The sequence below is a fragment of the Zalophus californianus genome, chromosome 13 (genome assembly GCF_009762305.2).
Source record: "Zalophus californianus isolate mZalCal1 chromosome 13, mZalCal1.pri.v2, whole genome shotgun sequence".
Lineage (NCBI taxonomy): Eukaryota > Metazoa > Chordata > Mammalia > Carnivora > Otariidae > Zalophus > Zalophus californianus.
Window position 1 is genome coordinate 51,611,466 of NC_045607.1, and position 24,706 is coordinate 51,636,171.

Consider the following 24,706-nt stretch of genomic DNA (forward strand, 5'->3'; position numbering starts at 1 on the left):
AATAAATACAAATGTTGTTAGTGTTCTTTAATATTGTGAAGTACAAGCTATAGTTTCAAACAGAAAATGTGTACCATAAACCTGTCCTTTTGTGGTTGTTCCCCCTTCCCCTTAAACCGGTCCTTTTTAATAATGAATGGAAATAATGCTCTTGAAAAAAAAATAATAAAGGGCCAGCAAAATGGATTAATATGCTTTTTTAAAATAAGAAAAAAGTAACCTCTTTGCAAGTTCTCCACTCACATAATGACTAGTAAAAGAATAATATGAAATGCTAGAAGAATAATCCTTTATTACCACGCTTAATTAAAAAACATGGCAGAATGCTTCACAGGTAGAAGCAAATAAGAGAAGTTGGAGGAGGCTACATATATTTTAAATGTTTTCACTTCCTTGAGGTACAATTTATAATTTCCTGAATTGATTACAACTAAAATAATAAATTACAATAAAATTTTAACTGTACAGTGTGACAGATCTTATAATTGTACACAACCTTGTAAGCTCCAGAACATCCCAGTTATAACCACATCACCACCCTGAAAGGTTTCTCTGTACTCGTTTGCAGTCGATACAACCTCCCCAACTTCAGGCACATGCAACCATGGATCTGCTTCCTATCGCTACTTTTGCCAACTTCAGAATTTCATATAGAAGGGATCAGACCATATTTATTCTTTTGACTTTGATCTTTCACTTAGTATAATTTTTAAGAGTCATTAAAGTCTGGCATGTATCTGCATATAATATTTTGTTCCTTTTTATTTTTGAGTAGCATTCCATAATACAGACGCACAACATTTAGCTTGTGTCCAGGTACTAGTATGAATAATGCTACCATGCACATTCCCAGGAAAGTCTGTATGGACATGTTTTCATTTCTCTTTGACAAACACCAAGGAGTTAGACTGCTGAGTTATATGGCAGATGTATGTCTAACATAATAATATTGACAGTGCCCTACTGTTTTCCAATTTGTCTTCCCAAAGCAACATGTAAGGGTTCTCACTGCTCCAAATCCTCACCAACACTCAGTATTGTTAGTCTTTTTCACTTTGGCCATTCTAGTGGGTATGCAGTGCTATCTCACTGTGGGTTTAATATGCATTTCTCTGACAGCTAGTGATGATGTACATCTTTTCATGTGTTCACCGATTATCTGTGTATCTTCTTTTATGACATGCCTCTCCAAATCTTCTGCCCAAAGTTTAATTAGGGGGCCTCTTATTACTGTGTTGTTTTTATTATTATAATACAAAAAGTTTTCTATATGTTCTGAACATAAGCCCTTTATCAGATTTATGTTTTACAGATATTTTCTCCAAGTCCATGGCTTGCTTCCCTAGATGTTCTTTGAAAGATACAAAAGTTATGAATTTTGGCAAAGTCCATTTCACCACTTTTTTTTCTTTTGTAGTTCACGGTTTTTGTGTCTGGTGCAGGAAATCTCAGATTTGAAATCTAATCCAGTAACACAAGAAAAAATGCCAATGGGTTCATTTTAATTCCCATCATTCAGAATTCACACCTTTATTCAACTCACCTTTCTAGGGCCACCGTTCCATAACTACCCTGGGCTAGCAGCCACTCCTATTGAAAAGTCACTTTCTTGGGGTGCCTGGGTGGCTCGGTTGTTAAGCGTCTGCTTCAGCTCAGGTCATGATCCCGGGGTCCTGGGATTGAGCCCCGCATCGGGCTCCCTGCTCTGTGGGAAGCCTGTTTCTCCCTCTCCCACTCCCCCTGCTTGTGTTCCCTCTCTCACTGGTGTCCCTCTCTGTCAAATAGATAGATAAAATCTTTATTTAAAAAAAAAGAAAAAAGAAAAGTCACTTTCTTGTCAGTGTTTTAACACACTGCACGACTCAATAACTGGTCAATTAGCCTTCATTTTTACGTAAGGAATAAGGATAAGGGAAGCAGACTTTCAACACACACACGCAAGTCAGCCCACCCTACGGCTTATATCATATAACGTCACATAACACCCGAGGGGGTAGACACCACCCACCACCTCTGTTTTCACCTAGTGGTTATCTGGCTCTGTGGAGCCAGACTCATAACACCAGCTCCATTATTTCCTGGCTAAGTGACCTGGAAGCCACCTAACTTGTCTATGCCTTCATTTCCTCATCTGTAGCATAGGGAAAAAGGATAATACTTACCCCAAAGGATCATTATAAATATTAATAACATAAAATGTGCTGAACACGTTGCACAGTGCCCAGCATTTGATAGGCACTACGTAAGCTCTGCCTGTATGTATTTATTTTATAAATAGATCAAATAGACACAATACATGAAACTTACTCATCTTAGGGCAAAAAGCTATTAGTCTGGTAGACCCATGAGCTGGATCCCAACAATCGGAGGCTCCTCACCTCCTCCCCTGTCCTTGGAATTTGCATTCAATTTGCTTTCCCTGTACTCCTGGAAGCTGCTCCAAGGATGAAGCCTTGAGACAGTGATGTGGTATGGAGACCATCTGGATGGTATACATGACTGAACCCAGTTAAGACCTCTACATAAACTTTCAGGATTTGGGGGGGCAGGTACAGAGAACTACTCATCCTGTGGCTGCCCAAGACAAGTCTCACATGCAAGTTCCCTTGCTTGTTAAACCTGCCACCTACTACTCTGGAGTGGCCTACTCTTTCTTCAGTCTCTCCCTTCTTTCTACATACAGGGGCCGGTTTCAGACTATACCCAGGAATCTCTTGCAAACCAACACTTGCTAGAAATGAAAATTCTCAGGCCTACGTGAATCAGATACTCTGGAGGTGGAGCCCAGCAATGCAGTTCTGAGAAATCCCCAGGGATTCTGACATCCATGAAATCTGAGAGCCAAGGAAATTAAGGAAGCCGTACTGTACAGTCTGGAGAGGTGAACCTATTGGCTGATGGGGTGGGGTGGTTCGCAGGATCACTTCGGTGGAGAGAGGGTGGAAGCCTGGCTGAAGGGAGGCCCATCTACCTGCTGAGGTTGGTTCAAAGAGCCAGGTGACCACAAAGCACCTTGTTCTGCAGGTCTCCCAAAGCCACAAAAAATGAGGAATGTGGTGACAGAGAGAACTGTCTCAGTCTCCCAGCTCATGTCACCTTCTCAAAGGGCCATTCTCACCACCTTGTTCAAAATAGTTTTCCATCACTCCAACTATTCCCCACCTCATCATTTGGTTTTCTGCATGGCATTTTTTACAACCAACTGCCTTCATTTACTTGCTGACTCTTTGTCTATCTTTACGATTAACTAAGAGGCTCCTTTAGAACAGGGAACTGATCTGTTTTGCTCATTTTCATATCTGTAGCTCTAAAATGCAGCAATATTCAATAAAATATTTGTATAGTGGATGAACAAATAAGTGAACTTCCAAGAACATAATGACTTTTTTGATCCTGACTTAAAAGATGTGCAGGGAATTGAGAAAGTAAAAAGAGTTTCTCTGGGACATCTTGAAAAACATCAGTCTTATGAAATCAGTGTTTTAAGATTAAAAGGAGAGGGGCACCTGGGTGGCTCAGTCATTAAGCATCTGCCTTCGGCTCAGGTCATGATCCCAGGGTCCTGGGATCGAGCCCCGCATCGGGCTCCCTGCTCCGCGGGAAGCCTGCCTCTCCCTCTCCCACTCCCCCTGCTTGTGTTCCCTCTCTCGCTGTGTCTCTCTCTCTGTCAAATAAATAAATAAAATCTTTAAAAAAAAAAAGATTAAAAGTAGAGCTTTAGGGAGGAATGGAAGTTGAGTATGACACGAGTAAGAGGATCACCATTTGGACCCCTGCACAAGGCACTTCATGACATCCTTTAGCTCCCTCAAAACAACCACTGAGGTGGTCCTGAAGACATTAACAATGATTTCTGAGGTTATTTTTCCAGCTTAGTTGATCAGGAAGCTGAGGCTCAAAAAAGACAAGACACTTATCTAAAGGTGCACAGTTTGTAAACGATTAAGACAGGACTCAACGCATACTTCTCTATCCAAAGAGTCCACTGTTTCCAGTATTTCTCTATCCTTGGGAAGGCCAGTGTGGAATGCTGTCTTCTACACGAATTCATTCTCTTGTTAAGAGAACTTGAGAAGTTCACAACTGAGTGAAGAAAACAGACATATCCACAGATAATAAACAATGCAACCAGCACTACACAGGAGCTATGAGCAGAGGTTATGGGAGCTGGGAGGGGGCTCCCAGGGCTGCAAAGCAACTCTTAATGCAAGACTAGGAATTTGAGAATGATCTGTTTGGGCCTGAATCTGATGGCCATATCCCAACCATTCTCCATTTACTAGCAATGCTTACTCAAGAAGTAATCTTCATTAATAAAATCTGTGTCAGAGCTGTGATATGGTCTTAACTGTCCATCCTTTGAATTCTTTCTCTTTCTAGGCAATCAGCAAATTAGAGCAGGCTTTCTCTCAAAAGCAAAACAGGAGAAGAAACTGAGCAATAACAACACAACACATTCATATGTATGAAGTGACTAAAGACAGCCTTTTTGCTCTACTCTCCAACACTCTAGAGTAGATCGCATGAATTTAAATCCACAAAGAAAATCGAGGAAATGCAGTGCAGGCAACTGTTTCAACAATAGACACAATAGGCTTTAATTTTAGTTCTGGCTTTAGAGACTATGCCAAACATAAGGTAACTAGGGCCAGTTCAATGGACATAAGAGAAACAATATTTGACTTAAATGTCTACTTGGAACTGTTTTCCAGTATAGAGTAAATATTTGACTTGATGTAAGGGTTACACACTCTATGTGTTGTAATCTTGCACAGTGGGAAAATAATCTTCCTGGACCAAAAGAAAATACTGCATTTCCTTTAACACTGTAAGAACAGCTAAACTGCTGGAAGTTGTACCGTGGCATGAATCCAGTAGTGAAGAAGGTCATTTTTCAGAGTTAAGGTCAACATGGAAAAATGGAAAATGGAATGATGTATCTGGGCTACACCACACTGTTGTGCACCATAACATTTTCTTACACAAATAGTCTAGCTGAAAGGAAGATGGAATACTGTTTGCAAAGATGGAAGGAGTTTCAGTGTGGGATAAAATGTTGGGAATTCCAGACAGATAAGGCAGTTTGTATGACATAGAACATCTGTCCATTTTTTAATGTTTCCATGCTGCTAATGAAGTTTTGATCAATTTTAAAGCTCTTTCCTAAAGCAAAGACAATTTTAGGCCAGCATTAGAGAAAATGACATTCACTAATTTGTGTTATATTAACACTTTTATTGATCCTTTTTCCTATAAACAGATAGAGGAAATAATGTTGTAGGGAGAGAAGAAAGTCCTTAAGCTCTACAAAAATCTTTTCTAAAACAACCTAAAAAGAAAATGCCCTGGCCAATAAAATAGTATTTTAATTATGCCCAGAAAGGAATTATCAGATACATTTCAAAACTAAAACAACATATTGACAATTTTGTGGTCAATTTCAAATTGTAAACACGAACATGTCAATAGGAGCAGCTCCGAAACCATCAACAAGCCAACCTCTCTGTCTTTCAGAGTAAGTCTCCTCCAGGTATATATTGGGAAATTAAAAAGCTCATTTTCAGAAAAAAATGTTGAAAACTGGGGTGCCTGGGTGGCTCAGTTGGTTAAGCGTCTGCCTTCAGCTCAGGTCATGTTCCCAGGGTCCTGGGATCGAGCCCTGCATTGGGCTCCCTGCTCGGCGGGAAGCATGCTTCTCCCTCTCCCACTCCTCCTGCTTGTGTTCCCTCTCTCACTGTGTCTCTCTCTGTCAAATAAATAAAATCTTTTTTAAAAAAAATGTTGAAACCTGTAACATGTTTGCAGAGGTCAGTGAAAAGTGCGTTAGAATAAAGAATGTTTTAAGGTCCCACAGAACCCAAGTTCTATGCTTAAGGTGGTATTCAAAACACTTAACCCTAAAGCCTCCAAAGCACTGACGTAGCAGTGGTGTAACCCAGCCCAGTTTATGTGAACATCCAGTATGGCAGGGCTTTATTTTCTTTAGGATATCAAATTAAGCCCGTATATTTTCATCTACAGAGCTGTCAGAAGTCTTGTTTGGTGGGTTTACAATACAAAAAAACCCCAGAAAAGGCTACTAAGAGAGACAGAAGCAGGAACAATTGGAATGGCCAAGATTCACCAAACACATCACAAGATAATGTGAACACAAAGAACTGAACAAGAGAGGGTGTTAGAACACAAAAGCTGTTATTTATATTTTAACCATATGCTGTGGAGTCAAAGATGCCATCCTTAAAACCTACTCCCCTCTCAGCACACCCCAAGATACATGTTAACCAATAAAGGTTTGTTGAATAGGACACATTCAAACAATTATCCTGTATCATAATCTTTCACAAGGAAAGGTAGAGAAGATCCTGTTGCTTAATAATCAGACACTGGAATGTACTAATGAAATAGTCTTTTGGGCAAAAAAGTAATACAATCAATTCCACTGGTCTTCTGACTCTGAATATAAACCCTAATCAGTAAGAAATTTCAGCATGCAAGCCTCTCATATTTTTATTAATAAACTGAAAGCATCCTACTACATGAGTTCAAAATATAAAGTTTATAAGTTTCTTAAGTTTCAGAAATATATAGAAATACTAATTTCTAGTATTTTTTCCTACATCTCCACATACCATCTTACACACCCAGTGTGGAACCACCTCTTCTAGTCCATATTTAGATTACCAATATTTAGTGAAATTAGAATATTAGTGTTATATTCAAACTATAGCTAGTATAATTTCTTTGACAACTCAGAAGACACATTAGTCACCTTTAGAAGCACTGAGTCAGTATCAGGTCATCTATTTTAATGCTTATCTACTATACCCATATCTCATTTTACTGATAAGCAAAGGCCAAGACACATATTCAATGGCCTCCCTAGTGTCACACAAGCCATACATGGCGAAACCAGGAATACACTATGGCCAAGGTTTCCAGGGGCCTTGTATGCACAGATTCTTGGTTCTCTTCACTCTTCCATATACGTAGGGCCTCTTACTAGTCATCATCACTGCCCTGAATCCTAAGAGGGAACCGGTCAACAGAATACAGGGGATGGAACAGCACAGAAATCCACCACCAGCAGTTTTCACGGAACTGATAAAACTGCAACCCAACCTTGGAATAGAAACAGTTTACCTAAAATCTTTTTTTAAAGCTCAGTCTATTATTTTTTTGTTATTTTATGTTAGTCACCATACATCTTTTTTTTTAATTCAATTAGCCATCATTAGTTTCAGAGGTAGAGTTCAGTAATTCATCAGTTGCATATAACATCCACTGCTCATCACATCACATGCCCACCTTAATGCCCATCACCCAATTACCCCATCCCCCCACCTACCTCCCCTCCAGCAACCCTCAGTTTGTTTCCTATAGTTAAGAGTCTTTCATGGTTTGTCTCCCTCTCTAATGACTTCACATCCCATTTTCCCTCCCTTACCCTATGATCTCTGTGCTGTTTCTTATATTCCACATATGAGTGAAACCATATAACTTTCTTTGACCTATTTTGCTCAACATAATAAACTCCAGTTCCATCCATGTCGATGTAAATGTTAAGTATTCATCCTTTCTGATGGCTTAGTAATATTCCATTGTATATATGTACCACATCTTCTTTATCCATTCATCTGTCGATGGACATCTCAGCTCTTTCCATAGTTTGGCTATTGTGGACATTGCTGCTATAAACACTGGGGTCTGTGTGCCCCTTAGGATCATTACATTTGTATCTCTGGGTTAAATACCCAGTAGTGTAATTTCTGGTCATAGGGTAACTGTATTTTTAACTTCTTGAGGAACTTCCATACTGTTTTCCAGAGTGGCTGCACCAGCTTGCATTCCCACCAACGGTGCAGGAGGGCTCCCCTTTGTCCGTATCCCTGCCAACATTTGTTGTTTCCTGACTTATTAATTTTAGCTATTCTGACGGGTGTGAGGTGGTATCTCATTGTAGTTTTGATTTGTATTTCCCTGAGTGATACTGAGCATTTTTTCATGTGTCAGTTGCCCATTTGGATGTCTTCTCTGGAGGAATGTCTGTTCATGTCTTCTGCCCATTTCTTGACTGGATTCTTTGTTTTTCGGGTGTTGAGTTTGATAAGTTCTTTATAGATCTTGGATACTAACCCTTTATGAAATATGTCTTTGTCCAGCTCCTTTAGGTGTAAGGTTAGCTTGTGTATTGGAGACTTTTCTAATTTCTTGAGAAAGGCTTGTATTGCTATGTACTTCCCTCTTAAGACTGCCTTTGCCAGTCTACCTAAAATCTAAGTTCAATCTGACATTCAGAGCCTTCCTACAGTAATTTAGTCAAACTACAGAATACATTTTGAACAAATCTAGGAAAGAGGATGAGGGGATGGAGGCAGTAAAAAATTTTTTTTAAGAAAAGATATTGAGGGGGCACCTGGGTGGCTCAGTCAGTAACTGTCTGCCTTTGGCTCAGGTCATGATCTCAGGGTCCTGGGATCAATCCCCACGTCTCCCTATTCACCAAGGAGTCTGCTTCTCCTTCTCCCTCTGCCATCCCCCCCGCCCCAGCTCATGCTAACAATTAAATAAAATCTTTTTTTTAAAAAAAAGATATTGAGAAGAGATTACAAAGGTAAAAAGTTCTAAAATATTGAAAGTAAATCATTAGCTTAATTTAATTGATTATCCATTTTGAAAACAATCTCCTATCCAGAATCTAAATGTGAGAGTTGAAAGAGGTCTAAAATATTAGAGGTCTAAAGTATTAATTTGTGATACAAAAGTCTCATTTTAAACATGAGAAAACTGAGACCCAGAAGACTAGAAAAATAATTTATGTTAGGAACATCAATTATGAAGGGATAAAGGTGGACATCTTGCTCTCTGAAAAATTAATTACTAAATTTTTTGTTTTATTTTGTAAAAACAAAATGTACCGCCAAAACAGAATTACTTAGAAGAAATGTGTAAAGAGTCTGCTATGTGTACATCATTAGCTATTAAGTTTGTACATTTTACCTTTTTAGGATTATTTTATTAACAGAACAGTGTCCAAGAATAAGGCTAAAGATCAGTTCAATTCTTCCTCTCATCCGCTCCTCTATAGAGTCATTATCTCTATGCCATAATTCAAATTAAAACTAGACTATCAAGCAATTATAGCGTGTGTAGGCTCCTTAATAGCTTTTTAATGCTATCAATGGTCACAAATTAAATCAATTGCTACATACCTCTCTTTTCCATCGTTCTGATTAGATTTACATGCTAAATACTCAAGTTCTTAAACAATTAGAGGGTCTTAACCCTCTTACAGTCATTATGGAAAAAGGGGGCCATGAGGGAGGAACTCATCTTTGGTCCAGCCCTGTCATGATCATAAAGGGCAGGCAGACACTGGGCCTCAAAACCAAGCTCCATCTCCCAGCTCCCAAACAGGATTAGGATGCTCCTCAGGCTACATCATCTTATACAGCTAACAAAGGAGATTTCTGATTTCCAGATTAACTGCTAATTAGCAGTCATTTCTTTTATTGGTGCATCTTTGGCCTGCTTACTCTCCAGTTCTAGTGATGCTATGTAACCACCAGCAAGCTCTTAAAACAACAAAAAAAGCAAGGAGCCAGAGCATGAGCCTTTTGCTTTTCATCCACCCACCACATTCTATCCCTCCCAGTCAGTCCACTTGATGGCTCTCCTAACACTGCAAACCGGCACATGTACTCTCCTGCAAGCTTCTCACCAAGAGAGTGGTCAAAGACACCTGTGCACAACCAGAACAGCATCTAGTAATATCCAATGTGTACACAATAATATTCTAGCACAGATACATTTTTTTGGAAGACCGTTATGGAATGAAAGGTAGTATGTTAGAAATTAATGAAAAAATATTTCCATCCCCTTGTGATCACACCATTCATTCCTCTAATAAATATTTCAGAGCCTTCCATTATAAATGGGCTGGTAACACTGTTTTATAGCTTTCTTTTTTTTCTAAAGATTTTATTTATTTATTTGAGAGAGAGAATGAGAGAGAGAGAGAGAGAGTACATGAGAGGGGAGAGGGTCAGAGAGAGAAGCAGACTCCCCGCTGAGCAGGGAGCCCGATGCGGGACTTGATCCCAGGACTCCAGGATCATGACCTGAGCTGAAGGCAGTCACTTAACAAACTGAGCCACCCAGGCACCCTGTTTTATAGCTTTCTAATTAACTACTACATACTCACCCATTCATGTACTGATTCATTTGCTCAAAAATATTCATTGAACTCTAGTTATATGTTAGACCCTGAGGACATGACTAGAGGTACAGCCCCAATTCCCAAAGACAGTGATTCTGAGGCAGATTTAGATTTGAGAGTCACTTGGGAAGTTTGCTGAAAATGAACATTTTTATGTCTTACCCCAAGAGACTTGACTCCCGTAAGAAAGGGATGTGAACCAGAAATTCACACTTTCATCAAGCGCCTCCAGGTGATTCTACTGCAGGCAGTCTAGGAACCAGACTTTAGACACTGGTTGAAGAGAAGTCAGAATATACAGAAATACTTGAGGAAGCATCTCAAAGCCCCAATCGGTGTCAATGAATAGGACTATAGGACTTCACTGAACTGAGAAACCTCGTCACAAATACTCGCTGGAGGTGGGCCTCCCAGTGGACAGTCACAAAAAGTGAAACCCAAATAAATGGGAAAGAAACAGATTTAAGTAAAAACAAAACAAAACAAACAAACAAACAACAACAAAAAAACAGGTTTAAGGCAACCTAAAAATGCTCTTTGAATATTTAACAAGGGAATCTACTTGATATGAGGATGTTGTGCCAGTGTGCCAAAAATCAATATCTGGGTTCTTTAAATCTCATTTTTCCCAAACTGTTCTTCAGAACTACCCAGCTGCATGGTTCTAAAGGATAGACTATCACAATTTAGAAAGACTTACAAACATTGCATTTCATTTCTATCGTGAAGCTAAAATAATTATTTATGGAAATTAATACATCATGGGATTTTAAAAACCATATAGCCCCCTTATTTAATAACTGCACAGAATGGCCTTGTGACTAGGTCCACGTGACACATTTCACGCGAGGAGGACTGGGGCTGGACCCCAGGTCTTCTGGCTGCCAGCCAGACCAATACCATGAGATCTTCATAGTCTCAAGTCAACATCCCAATTCATCACCATGTCTTCTGCAAAGGCCTCATCCTGAACTCTGGTTCAGTTTCATACAGTTTACACAAAAGGCATCGTGGGGAAAGAAGCAATTTAATTTTCTAGAAATTAATTAAAACATGGATTTTTATAAACAGCTGGTATTACATATCACCGTATGCTGTGCTAGAGTGAGCATTACTTCTAAAAATAATAAAGCTTCTCTGATGGAACTGGATCTGAGATCAATTCTTAGCTGGCAACCTATACGAAGCCATGTTTCACACAGATCTATAAAAGGGTAGCTGGCAGAATTTCATCCATTAATAGTGCCCAATATGCAATTCTCTCTTTAACTAGATAAAACCTACCCAGAACTTTTTGCTGAAAATTAAAGCTACCCATTCAAAAAAAAAAAAAAAAACCCTGCAAACAAGCTGCTGAGACTTCTAGCTTCAAATACTATGCTGTTATTCTACTTTTTTCAGCCTGAGATTTTCCAATCTGAGTCAAATGTTTGAAGTCACAAAGGCACCCTTCAGATCATTAGGCAGGACCCAGACTTATGCATACTTACACACACGGATTAATATATACACACACACACACACACACACACACACACCGCAAAATAAAGTTATCTAGCCATTTCCAGAATTAGAGATGTATTTTTAAGCTTGGCACCGTGTTTGAGAAATAGATTAATGTGCCTCCTCTACTTCTTGCCAATCAGAAGGCTCTATTTGGGGTGGGAGCACATGGGGAGGTGAGAGTAGGGGGAAGCGTCACATACCTCTTGAATGCCCATGTGTCACTAACAACACTCAGTCCTTGATCTGTTCTGGCTCACTTATACTTCAACAACCCATGATCCTGAATGATGTCATCATGTTCAAAAGAGGAAACTGAGACTCAGGGGAGCTGAAGTAACTTTCCCAGGGTCTCACAGTCACGTCTCTGATACTCAGCGACTTGTGCTGTGTGCTGCAAAGATACTTCCTCAGAGGGGAATCGGTCCTGCAACCCAAGAGGGCTCAGAGCTCTCGCAGGTCTTGGGCACTCATCTTCAGCACCAGCCAGTGGGATGGCTGGAAAAAAGAAATGTGAGCATGAAGAGGTTAAAATACAGCAGAGGAGAGGCCAAAGCGAACCCTTTCCACACCATCGTTGTACTACTGAGCCTCTAGAGCAGTGAAAAGAAACTATCCCCGTGTTTCACATACAAAGAACCCCACGGCCACTCTAGATGCTGTGTCTTTTCAGCCAAGGTCATTGGGAACCCCTATGTCAGATTTACCTGGGTTTTATCCTCTGTGTACACAGATGTCACAGACGGATGGAAGGGGCACAGTAGGGTAATAAATACCTTTACCTTCTCAGAATGCCATCAACGCACAGCCACGGCAATATATTATTTTAATTGATGATATTCATAGCATTACATACAAATTACACTCCCAGAATTAAAATTCCTGAGCGCCAAAGTGTATATTTTTCATGCCAATGTGACTACATTAAAACCACCTTCTAATTATGATTATTTCTAATTTTAAAAGCCAGATAACAGATGGAGTCTGCTTGCTAACACTTCATTTTTACTACTTTTCTGTCTCCAGCCGAGCTACAGTAGGCAAGAAGGCCATAGTTTCCAGTCTTCACTTTTAGGAGAGCCCTCAGCTAGGCTAGGAGCGAAGAATCCAGCAAAGTGGCTGGGGATCAGGCACTTTCTGAAAGTTCTGTCATTACTCCCCAAAGAGCAAGCTGAGATCTCTGCCTCTCACAGGCAGATAAGCTGAAGGTGGCCCCTGGGCATATCCATGCTTCGGGGTGTCCTACAGGACGAACAAGAAGGAGCAGAACTGGAGGACGGCCTGGTGGGTGCTAAGAAAAATGACAGTTAGTGTCTTGTTCCTTGAGTGTCCTGAAAGAACAGTGGCCTTGGAATCTGGCAGAGTTTACTGGTGGCCTCACTTCCTCTATTTAATAGCTTGAACATGGTATTTCAAGTTTAGCACTTACCTAACAGGGTAGTCAGGAGAATTAAATGAGGGGAAGTCACACAGCATGTGCCTGACACAAAGTCAAGGAGAATGAAAATCATCCTAGCTCAGAGCCCTGCTCAGGGAACCAGGCAGGGAGCGGAGGAGGAGGGAGGGCAGGACCCAAAATGTTGCAGTAAAAACAGGCCCTTTTTAAGGCCTCATCTTGCCTGGCCTCTCTCACAATTTTAAGGATTTTTGAACCTATGAGGGACACAGCGAGCAAAGCCGTCCTCTGAGGGAGAGTGGGAAAGACACATTAGAGGATGTACTTTGGAGAAGGGCGGTCAAATACCTATGGGAATCTGTAGAAAGCTATGGAAGCTTTGCCTCAGAAAACATTCATGCACACATACATTTTGCATTTCATTTCAGGGGGGTCGACAGACTCCCTAAGAACTCCTGACTTAACGGCCTTTAATGTACTGGTGAAGGCTTTTTGGTATACGTCTTGGAGTAACTGTACTAGATTGCCGCTGTTTTATGGTCAAAAACAATAGCTACAACAACAAAAATCTCACCCCATTTGAAAAATCCAAGCACGTGAAGCCTTAACAAAATAACAAAAACAAAACTGGAGCAGGAAATATAAAAGATGCAGCCCAACTATGGCTTTTCTGAAGATGCCTCAGGCCCAGTGAAGCTTCTAGAAGAGGCAGCTATATATTGTTCTCCAACCTCAAACCATCTCCTCAACTGCCCCCTCAACATCACCACTGGTGCTTCCAAGCCTGGCCTCACACCAGAGGAAATGTGGAAATACTCATATGAGGTGAGATTCTCCTGACATATGGAGGCAGTGAAAGGAACAGGTGCCAGGTAGAGGTCAGAACCCATCCCAGACCTGCACCTGCTGAGGCATACAAATATGGACTCCCACAGGCTCCATCTGCTGTGCGCTATGGCCAGAGCCTCCTTCTGTGAACCATGACCAGAAAAATAAAGAGGATCCGTCTCCCACCCCAGCAAGAGAGCCCATCAGATCAGATAAGGGAGGTCGGGTGATAAAGTCCAAAATAAAGACAAGGAGAAAAGAACAGCTTTTCTGCTCTGCTTCATCAACCAGAAAGCAGTGAGACAGATTTCTACAGTTTTCCCTAATTGTCTTTGGGTAACCCTGGGGTTTGGACATACTCCTGGGTCTGGTTTTCCATGAGGTTACACAGTGACCTCAGCTTCTCTTCACACAGAAAAATGATACCCTTGATATGTGAGCCCCCTTACAGGAAACAGATTAAGAAGCAAGAAATCTACTCCACCTCCTATGGCCACCAAGTTCCAAACCTAGGCCACTTTTAGAGGATTGACTTACCTTCTTCAGTCTTTGAATTTCCAAGACCAAGGTGAAGGAGCACAGAATTGAGAGACAGAAACACTCGGCTGAAGTCCTGGTTCTGTCATTTGACTAGCCATCTCCCCTTTGGAAAGCTGCTGTCTTTGCCCGGCTTCCTCACCTGTGAAATAGAATTAACCTCTCCCCCATTACCACCCAGGATACGATGCAGACAATCTTGTGACAGGGCACGTGGGGAAACTTCTTAAATGGTTCCACACAGCACAAAAATGCCAGAAACCATCAGGTGGATGGGGTGGGAGGCAGTGAAGAAAGGTGGCTTGTGAAAAAAGGAACTCACAGTCCTGTGGTTGGGATCCCCCTCATCCCACACAGCAATAGTCAAGGTGGGGCTTCCAGACGAGGATGCGGCCAACAACAGACGGACTGAATGCATCTGCAGGCTGCTTCCGTGATGAAGATAAAACACCCTCCCCTCCTCACCTGCTCCACCTGCTCATTCACATGCAATAATCTAATATTAAGGGAGAACCTACCGAGCTTGGTGAGACCGCAGAACAACTAAAAATGCAGGCGTGAAAGAGGACCGGAATATGCATGTTCATTAAATGCAGGCCAGACCCCTCCCAACAAAAGTATGGCTGGAGGAAAAAGGACACCACCATCTGTCAGGCTAGCTCTAGCCAAGGATTACAAATGAATACAAGAACAATCCTCGTCTCAGACACACTCTGAATACATATTCTTCATTTAACAACTGCAGACCAAAACTGCCCTTCCTCATTACCTAACATTTCTACTTGATCTGAAATTCATCAGCCAAGAAATTGGCAATTTTCAAAGTCTGGGCCCAATATTTCAGACAGCAGAAAGGATCACTGAAGATATGCACCTGGAAGTACTATAACCTTTCCCCACCAAAGGGAACCAAGCTCCTCAAAGAAACAGCTGAATCCAGGGCTGAGGCACAGTAGGTATGAGATGAGCCTGGAATATCTCATTATGACAGAAAGTAATAAAATCATGGGGAAATACAACATGGACACGAGCCAGCATGAAGGGGCTCCCACTGGCCAACTCTGTGATAATTTGAGCAACAAAATAGTTGAGTTCAGTAGTGACCTATCATTCATTGGAAAACAGGATTTCATAGCAATTCCATAACAATAACAGACAGGAATGAAGGGAGGGTTCTTGCTTACAGAAGAATGCTGAAAGCTGACTGGTAAACATGGAAGGAGTACTGAGTTCAAAATTCATGACTGGGCACCTATCAGTAAACACTGGATCTGACAGAATCACCAATGGATGCTAAATACTGCATCAGTTTTGATGAGAAGCAGGATATTTGCATGATCTTACAGTGTGTCCTCACAGATCGCTTACTAGTTGCAAGAGATTAAGAAGAAAATGGCAATTATACAGTCAAGAAACAGGACAACACCTTGGCGTGATCAAAGTTATCACCACCAATGGACTTCATTTGCCTTTAAACGTGACATCCTGGGAAGGATGTTGTGTCCAACAGAGAACTGGATCATGAGGAAACATCAAACAACCATAAACGTAGGACCATTCTATTTTTTTTTTTTTAAGGGGAATGGATGTATTCTTAAAAACTGTCAATGACATAGGAGATAAAACAAGGCTGTGGAAGAGTTTCAGACTAAAGAAAGCTAATGGGTGAAATAAAAGAAAATATCTGAGCCTAGACTACATCCTACACTGGAGGGAAAAATATTACAAAAGACATCATTGAGTTAACTGGCCAAGTCAGAATATAAATATTAGAGGTGACTTTTAAAAACTGTATCAATGTCAAATTTACTTAAGTTGATAACTGCACTGTGGTTACCTAAGAGACTATCTCAATTCTTAGGAAATGAATATTCAGGTATTTAGAGGTGAAAGGCCGTGATGTATGTAACATATCCTCAAAATGGTTCAGAAAAAGTCTATGTGTGTGTATAGAAAATAATAAAGCAAATAGGGTTAAATTTTAACAGCAGGTAAATATGGATAAAGGGTACACCGGCATTCTTTGTACTTTTTTTTCCTGTAAGTTTGGAAGTATTTCCAAAAAAAAAGGTAAAAACAAACAAAAAACACATGTGCCCTCATTACCTGATTACATTCCTCTTGAAACATTGCCATGTCTTAGTTTCCAGAACATCATTACCTTCTTGATTTCCAACTTCCTCTCTCATTTCTCCTTCCCAGGCAACTTTTTAATTAATCCCCTAAAGTTGGTAGGTCTCATGTTCTCAGTCTGTACATTAGCTTATATAATAAAATCTCATCCCCATCTAAGGTTTGAACTACACATGGACACACCACCACTTAAGTCCATATTGCCAACCCCACTACTTACTAGACCACTACACCTAGATTCCCACTAGATCTTTAAATGCTACTCAGAACTGACATGACATAGCTTCTAGATCTGGGGAACATTCCGAGACAGCTTGGGGCCTGATAAAAGCAATACGCAGACACCAACCTCTTATTCCTCACTCTTACTTGCCAATAAGGGGCCCACTCAAATAGAAGTGCTTTACTGCAGCACCTGGGTGGCTCAGTTGGTTGAGCATCTGCCTTCGGCTCAGGTCATGATCCTGGAGTCCCAGGATTGAGTCCCACATCAGGCTCCCTGCTCAGTGGGGAGTCTGCTTCTCCCTCTGGCCCTACCCCCTCTTGTGCACTCTCTCTCTCTCTCTCTCAAATAAATAAATAAAATCTCAAAAAAAAGAAAACCAGTGCTTTATTTCATGCTTCCAAATAACAGCAAGCCAAGGAAAAATGGTTATCCAAAACCTCAAGAGAAAGGGAAGAACTGAGAAAAGAGCACGTATAATTTTACTCTGCAACAAGACACCAAGTACAGTCCTCACTCAAAAACTACAACAAAAGAGCCAAATGATACCTCATGTATTGGTAAAAAAACAAATACTTTTGATTATTGTCTATAAGGAATGCTTCTGAAAAATACATACTTCATTAAAATAAATAAGCTACAGCAACAGACGTCACACCTTTCAGTCTGTCCTCAATGTCCTAAGCACATACCCTGACAAATGAGGGACCTACAGGTCCAGCTTAGGATCCATCATTCTTGGCCTACCACTGCTGTCTCTTACCTTTCTCATTTTGAAAATCAGGACATTGTGGGTACCCTACTTTCTCAGGGAACATGACAGGCCCACAAGTATTATTCAATCCAAATTAATATTCTTTCATATTTTTTTAGTTGGTATCATTTGTTTTCTTCTTTGTAGAGGGATTTAAAAAAAGAAGTTGAGGACACCTATGATGCAAAAGAGACATCCCACAGTTAGAGGCTGAATCTGGAAACAGGAAATTTTTAACTGATCAAGTGGCCTGGGCACCCAATTCCAAATGTCCCTATTATTATGGGAACATTTATAATCAGTGTACTTTTTTAAAGATTTTATCTGTCAGAGAGAGAGAGGGAGAGAGCACAAGCATGGAGAGTGGCAAGCAGAGGGAGAAGCAGGCTCCCCACTGAGCAAGGAGCCTGATGCGGGACTCGATCCCAGCAGTCTGGGATCATGACCTGAGCCGAAGGCAGACACTTAACCGAATGAGCCACCCAGGCGTCCCTGATCAAGGTACTTTTTAAGAGATCCTCTCCATCTTAAGAAAGCTACCGAAATTACTACCCAGCCCCTGGCAGATCTCTGACAAAGAAATTAAAACTATCCTCTCATTTGGACATTGCAGATGGCCTATTTGCATATTATAATTCTCCTGGTTGATGACGGTTTGGGAGGATATGGGAAGAACCAGATGGGTGGACAAACTTTTTTTTTTTAATGTATCACTCTGGCGAGTAACCAGATTAATAAGTAATCCGTAAGTAATAACCTTTCATAACAATTCATAATGCATATTCGTTAAAACGTCACAAGGAAAAGGCCAGTTTGTGAATGCAGAAAATTCCAGAATGACAAGTAGATTGATCCTAGGTTTCCCAAAATTTCATTTGGGAACAATCAAAAAACACCAGAGACCACGACTCTAGAGGCAGGAATTAGTAACTTTGAGAAAATTACACAAAATAGGGACACTGGCTGTAAAAAACTAAGGAGGAAAAATTATAGAAGTTAAAGGTTGTAGAGTAAAATTTTTACCGGGAAAAAGTGGAAAACAAAGTCGAAAAGTGACAGAATCACTGGCATAATTCTAGTCTAAAAGTCATTCTAATTTTGCCCAAAATAATCAGACAACTGTTTGTCCTGTGTAATGTACATAATGGCTTTAATTCTCTGCCGCTTAACACAGAGTGAGAGGCAAAATGCACACTGAAGAAGAGGCATTTTTTACACAAATCCAGGTATTTCTGCTGTCATCAGCCAGACTCTGGCCGACTGAACCTTGAGTTACTTTAAATATCCTGGCATCAACACTTCAGACAGAGTTAAACAACAGTGATCACGGTATCTCCACATTCTTATCTGATTAGCTTTGTAAAAATTCTTGGCAATATTCTGTGCCAATCAGGTACTGATCAAAGTGAAATGAAGATACAGTATACAAAGCTACCATATGATTGTAATTATAGAATATGTTATAAAAAGTAGGGAGTGAATAATGGTGTCACAAAGATCATCAAAGACAACATTCAACGCACTGGCTGAGTTAAGAGGTAAGCCTTGCACATATTTGGTGAACATAAATTAGCAAAAAAAGTAATTCCGCAAAGGGTACTAAGATTCAATAATTCTAGTTCTGATCTACCTCCAAAGAAATAATCCCGGATGCTGGAAGTGTTTTATGCAAAGGCACCTGCCGTAAAATTACCTACAATGAAGAAAAATGGTAATAATCTACTCATTCACACATTGTTGATTACGGAAATAATAGTACAACCACATTATAAAGTTACCTATAGGCATTAAAATAAGTTTTTAAAAGGGCAGTAAGATGACACAAATTTTTACATGTTTGATACATGAAAACCATTGCCATCAAATGAAACTTTGTCAATTATCTTTAAAAGCTGCAAAGCCTTCTCATAAGTTACACCCAGCAAATATTTAAAGAAAATTTTCTGATAAACTACCAGGGTAAATCTGGTAAGCTTCCAAGCTAGTAACTCCCAACTATTTCAGATATAATGGCCTTCTCGGCATCTCCATCTTTCAGACCCCTCCAATCTAACCAATCCAAAACTAAAATCATCTCTACTTCCCTCAAAAGCATGCTCCTTTCTCTTCCCTCATCTTCCCCACCCAACTGATGGTACCATCATTGAGCAAGTCACTCTGGCCAGAAAACCTACACTTGTCCCTCTTCTTTCACATCCAATCTGATGAATTCCATCTTAAAAAAACTTTCTGATCTTTCCATTTCTCTGCAATTCCATACCTTGACTGCCAGCTAAAGCCACTATTTTCTCATACCCAGATTCCTGCATCAACCCCCTAATGTCTACCACTCAACCAGAACATTCAGGCTTTGCCTGGGTTCAGATCTTGATTCTGCCACTTAGGGGTTGTATGTCTATGACCCCGTGATTTATGCTCTCTGTGCTTCAGTATCATCAATCAACTGGACATAATAATAGTGCTGACCTCATAGGGTTCCTAATAGACTAAGCAGTTAGAACAATGCCTGACACCTGAGAAGCCACCAACTTTTGCTATTATTGTTATTATAAACGTATTCCTTACTGCATCCCCAACACAAAGTGCAGTGTGTGGTACATAGTAAGTGCTCCATAAGTATTTATTCAATGGCCATTTTAGTCATACAATGATCACATGCCAATAAGATTCTGACCTGAACATCCCCAATGCTGGATATTCTTATTTCTGCCAACTCTTCACGATAACTTAAAATGGAGCCTCAATTTAGCTGCATGGATCAATCTGAAAAGAAACTGGCTACAAAATTTAATTTTTTGAAATCTGAAGTTTTAAAAATCAGTTGTTTCTACTTAATTTGGGTGCTTTTCTCCTGGTATTTTTTTTTTTTAACCCTAGTATCCCAACAAATATAAAAACTGTCCAGCCATCTGTCTCATCGTCTCAGAAAACACCAAGATACCACATCTCAGAATCAGAAGTGAGGGGAAGAAATGTTAACATTCAGTGCTGATGAGGGTGAAGTGCTGGTGGGAGTATAAAACTGGCATGTTTTGCAACATATATGAAGAATTTATAAGAAATTATTCACTCTGACTAAGCAATTCCCTTTAAAAATATTCCCTAAAGAAACAGAGATGTGGACAAATATTTATATGTAAATATGTTCATGCCAATGTTCTATTGTGAAAAACTGGAAACAGGCTAAATGCCCAACAACAGAAAACTATTTAAGTAAATTACAGTTCACTCAACTACTGTCTTAACTGCTTGAGCAATTAACCTCTCTAGCTGTTGAGATGATAGATGATTTTCCTCTTTGTACCAGAATTTAAAGCTCAGCTCTGCTATTTACTAGATACAGGATCTTGGGCAAGTCGCTGTGCCACAGTTTCTTCACTTGAAGCAACAACAGAATTCTGAAGATGAACTCAGTTAATACATGTAAGGCATGGAGAACAGCTCTGGACACACAGCAGGTACTGCACGGATGACTGTTAATATTATTATCCTTTTGCACTCATCAAATTCTTCACAATGATCCTGTATCACTTTTGGAATAAAAAAAATCAATAAGTATCACTAAAAGTACCCAATTTCTTAAAAGAAACCAAATTAGGCAAAAATTCAATTCAACATATAAATTCACAATCCCTTATCCGGAAGCTTGGGGCTCAAAGCGTTATCCAACACAGAATTTCTCGCATTTTAGAAAGATAATGCACTGCATCACAATTCTATATAAAACCTCAAGCCAAGTCTGGGCCAACACCCTACAGTCAAACAAATTCACACAAAATGAAATAAATCCAGACTCCTTGGAACCCTCATCAGGGAAGTCAATGCAGGTAAGGTTTTACCGATAAATTATGAATTAACTTTACAGCTTCACAGTTTTTTAAATTGCAGATCTGTGAATAAGGAGTCCTGAATCTACAGTAGCAAATACTAGCACCACAGCAGCAGTCCAAAACGACACATGGTCAATTTATGCCATGTCAGATGCTTGGACAAAGAAATACTGACAATTTACTAAGCCCCCAACTCTGGTAGGATTCCACTAGAGCAGGTTTATCAATGGGCTGCTACTGACGTTTTGGACTGCATAATTCGCTACTGAGGTGTTTTGTCCTGTATAACTGTAGAATGTTTAGCAGTATCCCTTATCTCTACTAGATGAGAATAGCGCCTTCCCCATCACGATAACCAAAAACATCTCGAGACATTGCCAAATGTCCCCAGGTGGGAGGGGGATTGTGGAGAACCTGGTTGAGAACCAGTGCACTAGAGCAAAAGAAGATCTACGGCTTTCCACTCCATATTCCACACCAGAACTCCCAACTGCAGCTTCTGCTGGAGTGCTACTTTATAAAGTCTCACCACTTTCCTCTATCTCCTACTAAACCCCAAGCCCCAGCCAAAATGAACTTCTTGCTCTTGTCCCCAAGTACGTGGTTTCATTACTCCCGGCTTCAGTTCACACTGGGTCCACCCAGAACACCTGATGCCACCTGCCTTCATGCTCCCCAACACAAATGGCCCTGACATACAACTCTCCAAACAAGGTATTTCTCACGGTAAGCACTAGGATCAGAGAGGTGAGCAAGCTACAGGTGTCAAGAAACAGGACTCCAAAGGCAAGCAATTTGTCAGCTGAAAAAAAAATATATATATATATATTTAGCTAGTTTTGGCTATCTGTGGAATTTGGGAGACAGGGAGGAATCACACAGGTCAACATTCCCCAAACTGGTTTTTCCCTCAAACCGTCTTGACAGATGTTAATAAGCACCTTGAAATATGTGATGCTCAAATAAGTATGAAAAATTATCTTCGATGGTTTTCTGTTGCCATTGTTAAAACCACGTAAGTACTTTAAACCTTCAATATGCTAATTCTTTTATGAAACTCCAAGAGAAAATAGGAAATACCACATTTCCCAAGCTTATTTGGCTTTTAAATCCTGTTTTCTTTCTGCTCCAGTAACATCTGCCTTCCTGACGACGGTTCCAAGGAGCACCAGTTGTGAAACAATGACAGAGATCTAACATCCAGGGACAATCTTTAAACCATCTTTCAGCTATTGGTTTCTACTTCTTTCTGAACAAATCTACCTATGTGCACAATTTTATAAGCTGAAGTGTTGCTCAAAAAAGCAAATTGAAAACATCTTAAACATCCGCCAATGGCATAGTGGTTAAGTAAATTACGGCATAATAATACAATAGATTACTACCCAACCATGAAACAATGAGGGAACTCTTAATGTATTGATACAGAATAATCTACAAGGTACATGAAGTGAAAATAAACATACACAGAGTATGATATTTTGCATGCCAGCATTTGTGTAAGAAAGGAAGGAAGGGAGGGGAAGAAAACGTATACACATTTGCCAACATACGCATGGACTATCTTTGGATGGAAACACGGGATGACAGAACACTGGTTGCCTCTCCTAAAAACCAGCCAGGCAGAGTAGAATAGATACAACAGTATCTAACCTTTTACACTATGCTGTTTTATATACTCAGAAAGAAAATTAAAATAAAAAATAAGTAAACTATTTTTACCAGTCTCTTCAGAACAAAAATTAAAGATGTGATAATCTACTAAAACAGCAGGCTCTATTAATAAAGAGGCAATACAAGTAACTTACTGTATCAATGATATGATGCCAAAAGTGATAGCTTCTTGTTTTTTAAATAATGAGAAAAAATTTTTCGATTAACAGTAACAATATTTTATTCCCCCCTCATGCTGTCATATATATTCATAATCTACCTATTCACTTTGCTCTCCATTCGTAGCCTCCTCCAACTGCCAGACCCTCAGGCTCTTCCTTCCTTCCTCCACCACTTCCCAAAAATAAAAATAAAAACACACCTCCACCAAAAAAATAAAAAGCTTCTTTTATTAGTTTAGTGCATACAGAAGTCCTTTTGGCAGATTTCTCCTTGTTGATTCCAATTTTTAAAAGGTATTACTACAACCAATTAGCTACAGTTGAAGTTGTACCCATGTATGTTTCCCCTCCAACCAACAAAAGGCAGCTAAAAAATGGGTCACTGATTCATTGTGGATATCACAGAAAGCCATTAAGTCTCTGTGCCAGTGTTGTATTTCTTTTTTTAAAAAACCTTAAAGCTTCCTAGTTTATATTTTTCCTAGGAACCTAAGAGCTTCATCCACTGTGTGATACAGGTATATACACAACTAAAACATTAAGACTGATGTGGGACAAACAGAATGATGGGAGGTAGCTCTCCACTGCCACATTAATTAGGAGACCTGGAGAAGGCAAAATGCGGACCACCTCATAAGACTGATTCTCACTGGGGTCCTGCCACTGAGCATAAGTTTTAACTTTCTTATTCACAGGACTACAACCTACCAAGCACTAAAGAAAGCAAAACTGTGGAAAACTATTTTTTAAACTACTAAAGGAAATTGTCAACTGATTAAAATGATTACACTGCTATTTGAAGTCTACAAGATTAACATTAATATTTTTCTATAGAAAAGAAATGTAGAATTTTTTTAATAAGGATCTCTTCATAATGGGGTAGTGCCTTTTTTTCATTTAACTTTTGTTCTAAGTTGTTTACAATGAGCATGTATTCCTAGGGGGGAATAAAAAATAAGGTGTTATAAGGGGAAATGCTACAAATGGAAAGAGTACACAGGTTTTTTTTTTAAAGGCCCAATTTATTCATAGAAAATATAGTTGGTACATTATATGGTTTGAGAACTGCTAAAAAAAGGTATCAGAAAACACTTTCTGCAAAACAGACTTTGGGCAGGTCCTAACCTCCGTCTACTGGAGGATGCTCATCAGGATGTCAAACTTTGATTCTCCAAATTGGGCAAAAAACACTCAGCAGTGTTACTGCCAGTCACGTAGCACCTGTGAGCAGGCACGACACAACCAGAGTAGTTAAAAAGGGCCACAGTAACAGAGGACCCCCGCAGCAGAGAGAGGAGAGCATTCTCAGGTGAATCTGATGGGGCGCTCTCCCTAATCAAGGGGTATCATGGGCAGCTTGGCACCTCTGTACGTCCCTGGAGGTCTGGGAAGATTGCCCCTGTACCCTGAAATGCTACCGTATAGTGATCTGGGCGCAGAAAAATTTGAAC

At 40.0% G+C, this 24,706-nt stretch overlaps 1 protein-coding gene across 3 annotated transcripts in view; it reads right to left on the reverse strand.

Moving 5' to 3' along the window:
- Nucleotides 1-24,706, reverse strand: part of SH3GL2 (SH3 domain containing GRB2 like 2, endophilin A1) — a 213,937-nt gene that overhangs the window by 153,600 nt on the left and 35,631 nt on the right. Inside the window, exon 1 of one of the 3 annotated variants that reach the window (XM_027616873.2) lies at nt 11,923-12,128. The exons of the other annotated variants lie outside the window; for them this stretch is intronic. Coding sequence (XP_027472674.1) covers nt 11,923-11,937 — 15 coding nt within the window. The 5' untranslated portion in view covers nt 11,938-12,128. Of the gene's footprint in view, nt 1-11,922; nt 12,129-24,706 lie in introns of those variants that run through there. 3 annotated transcript variants of the gene reach the window in all.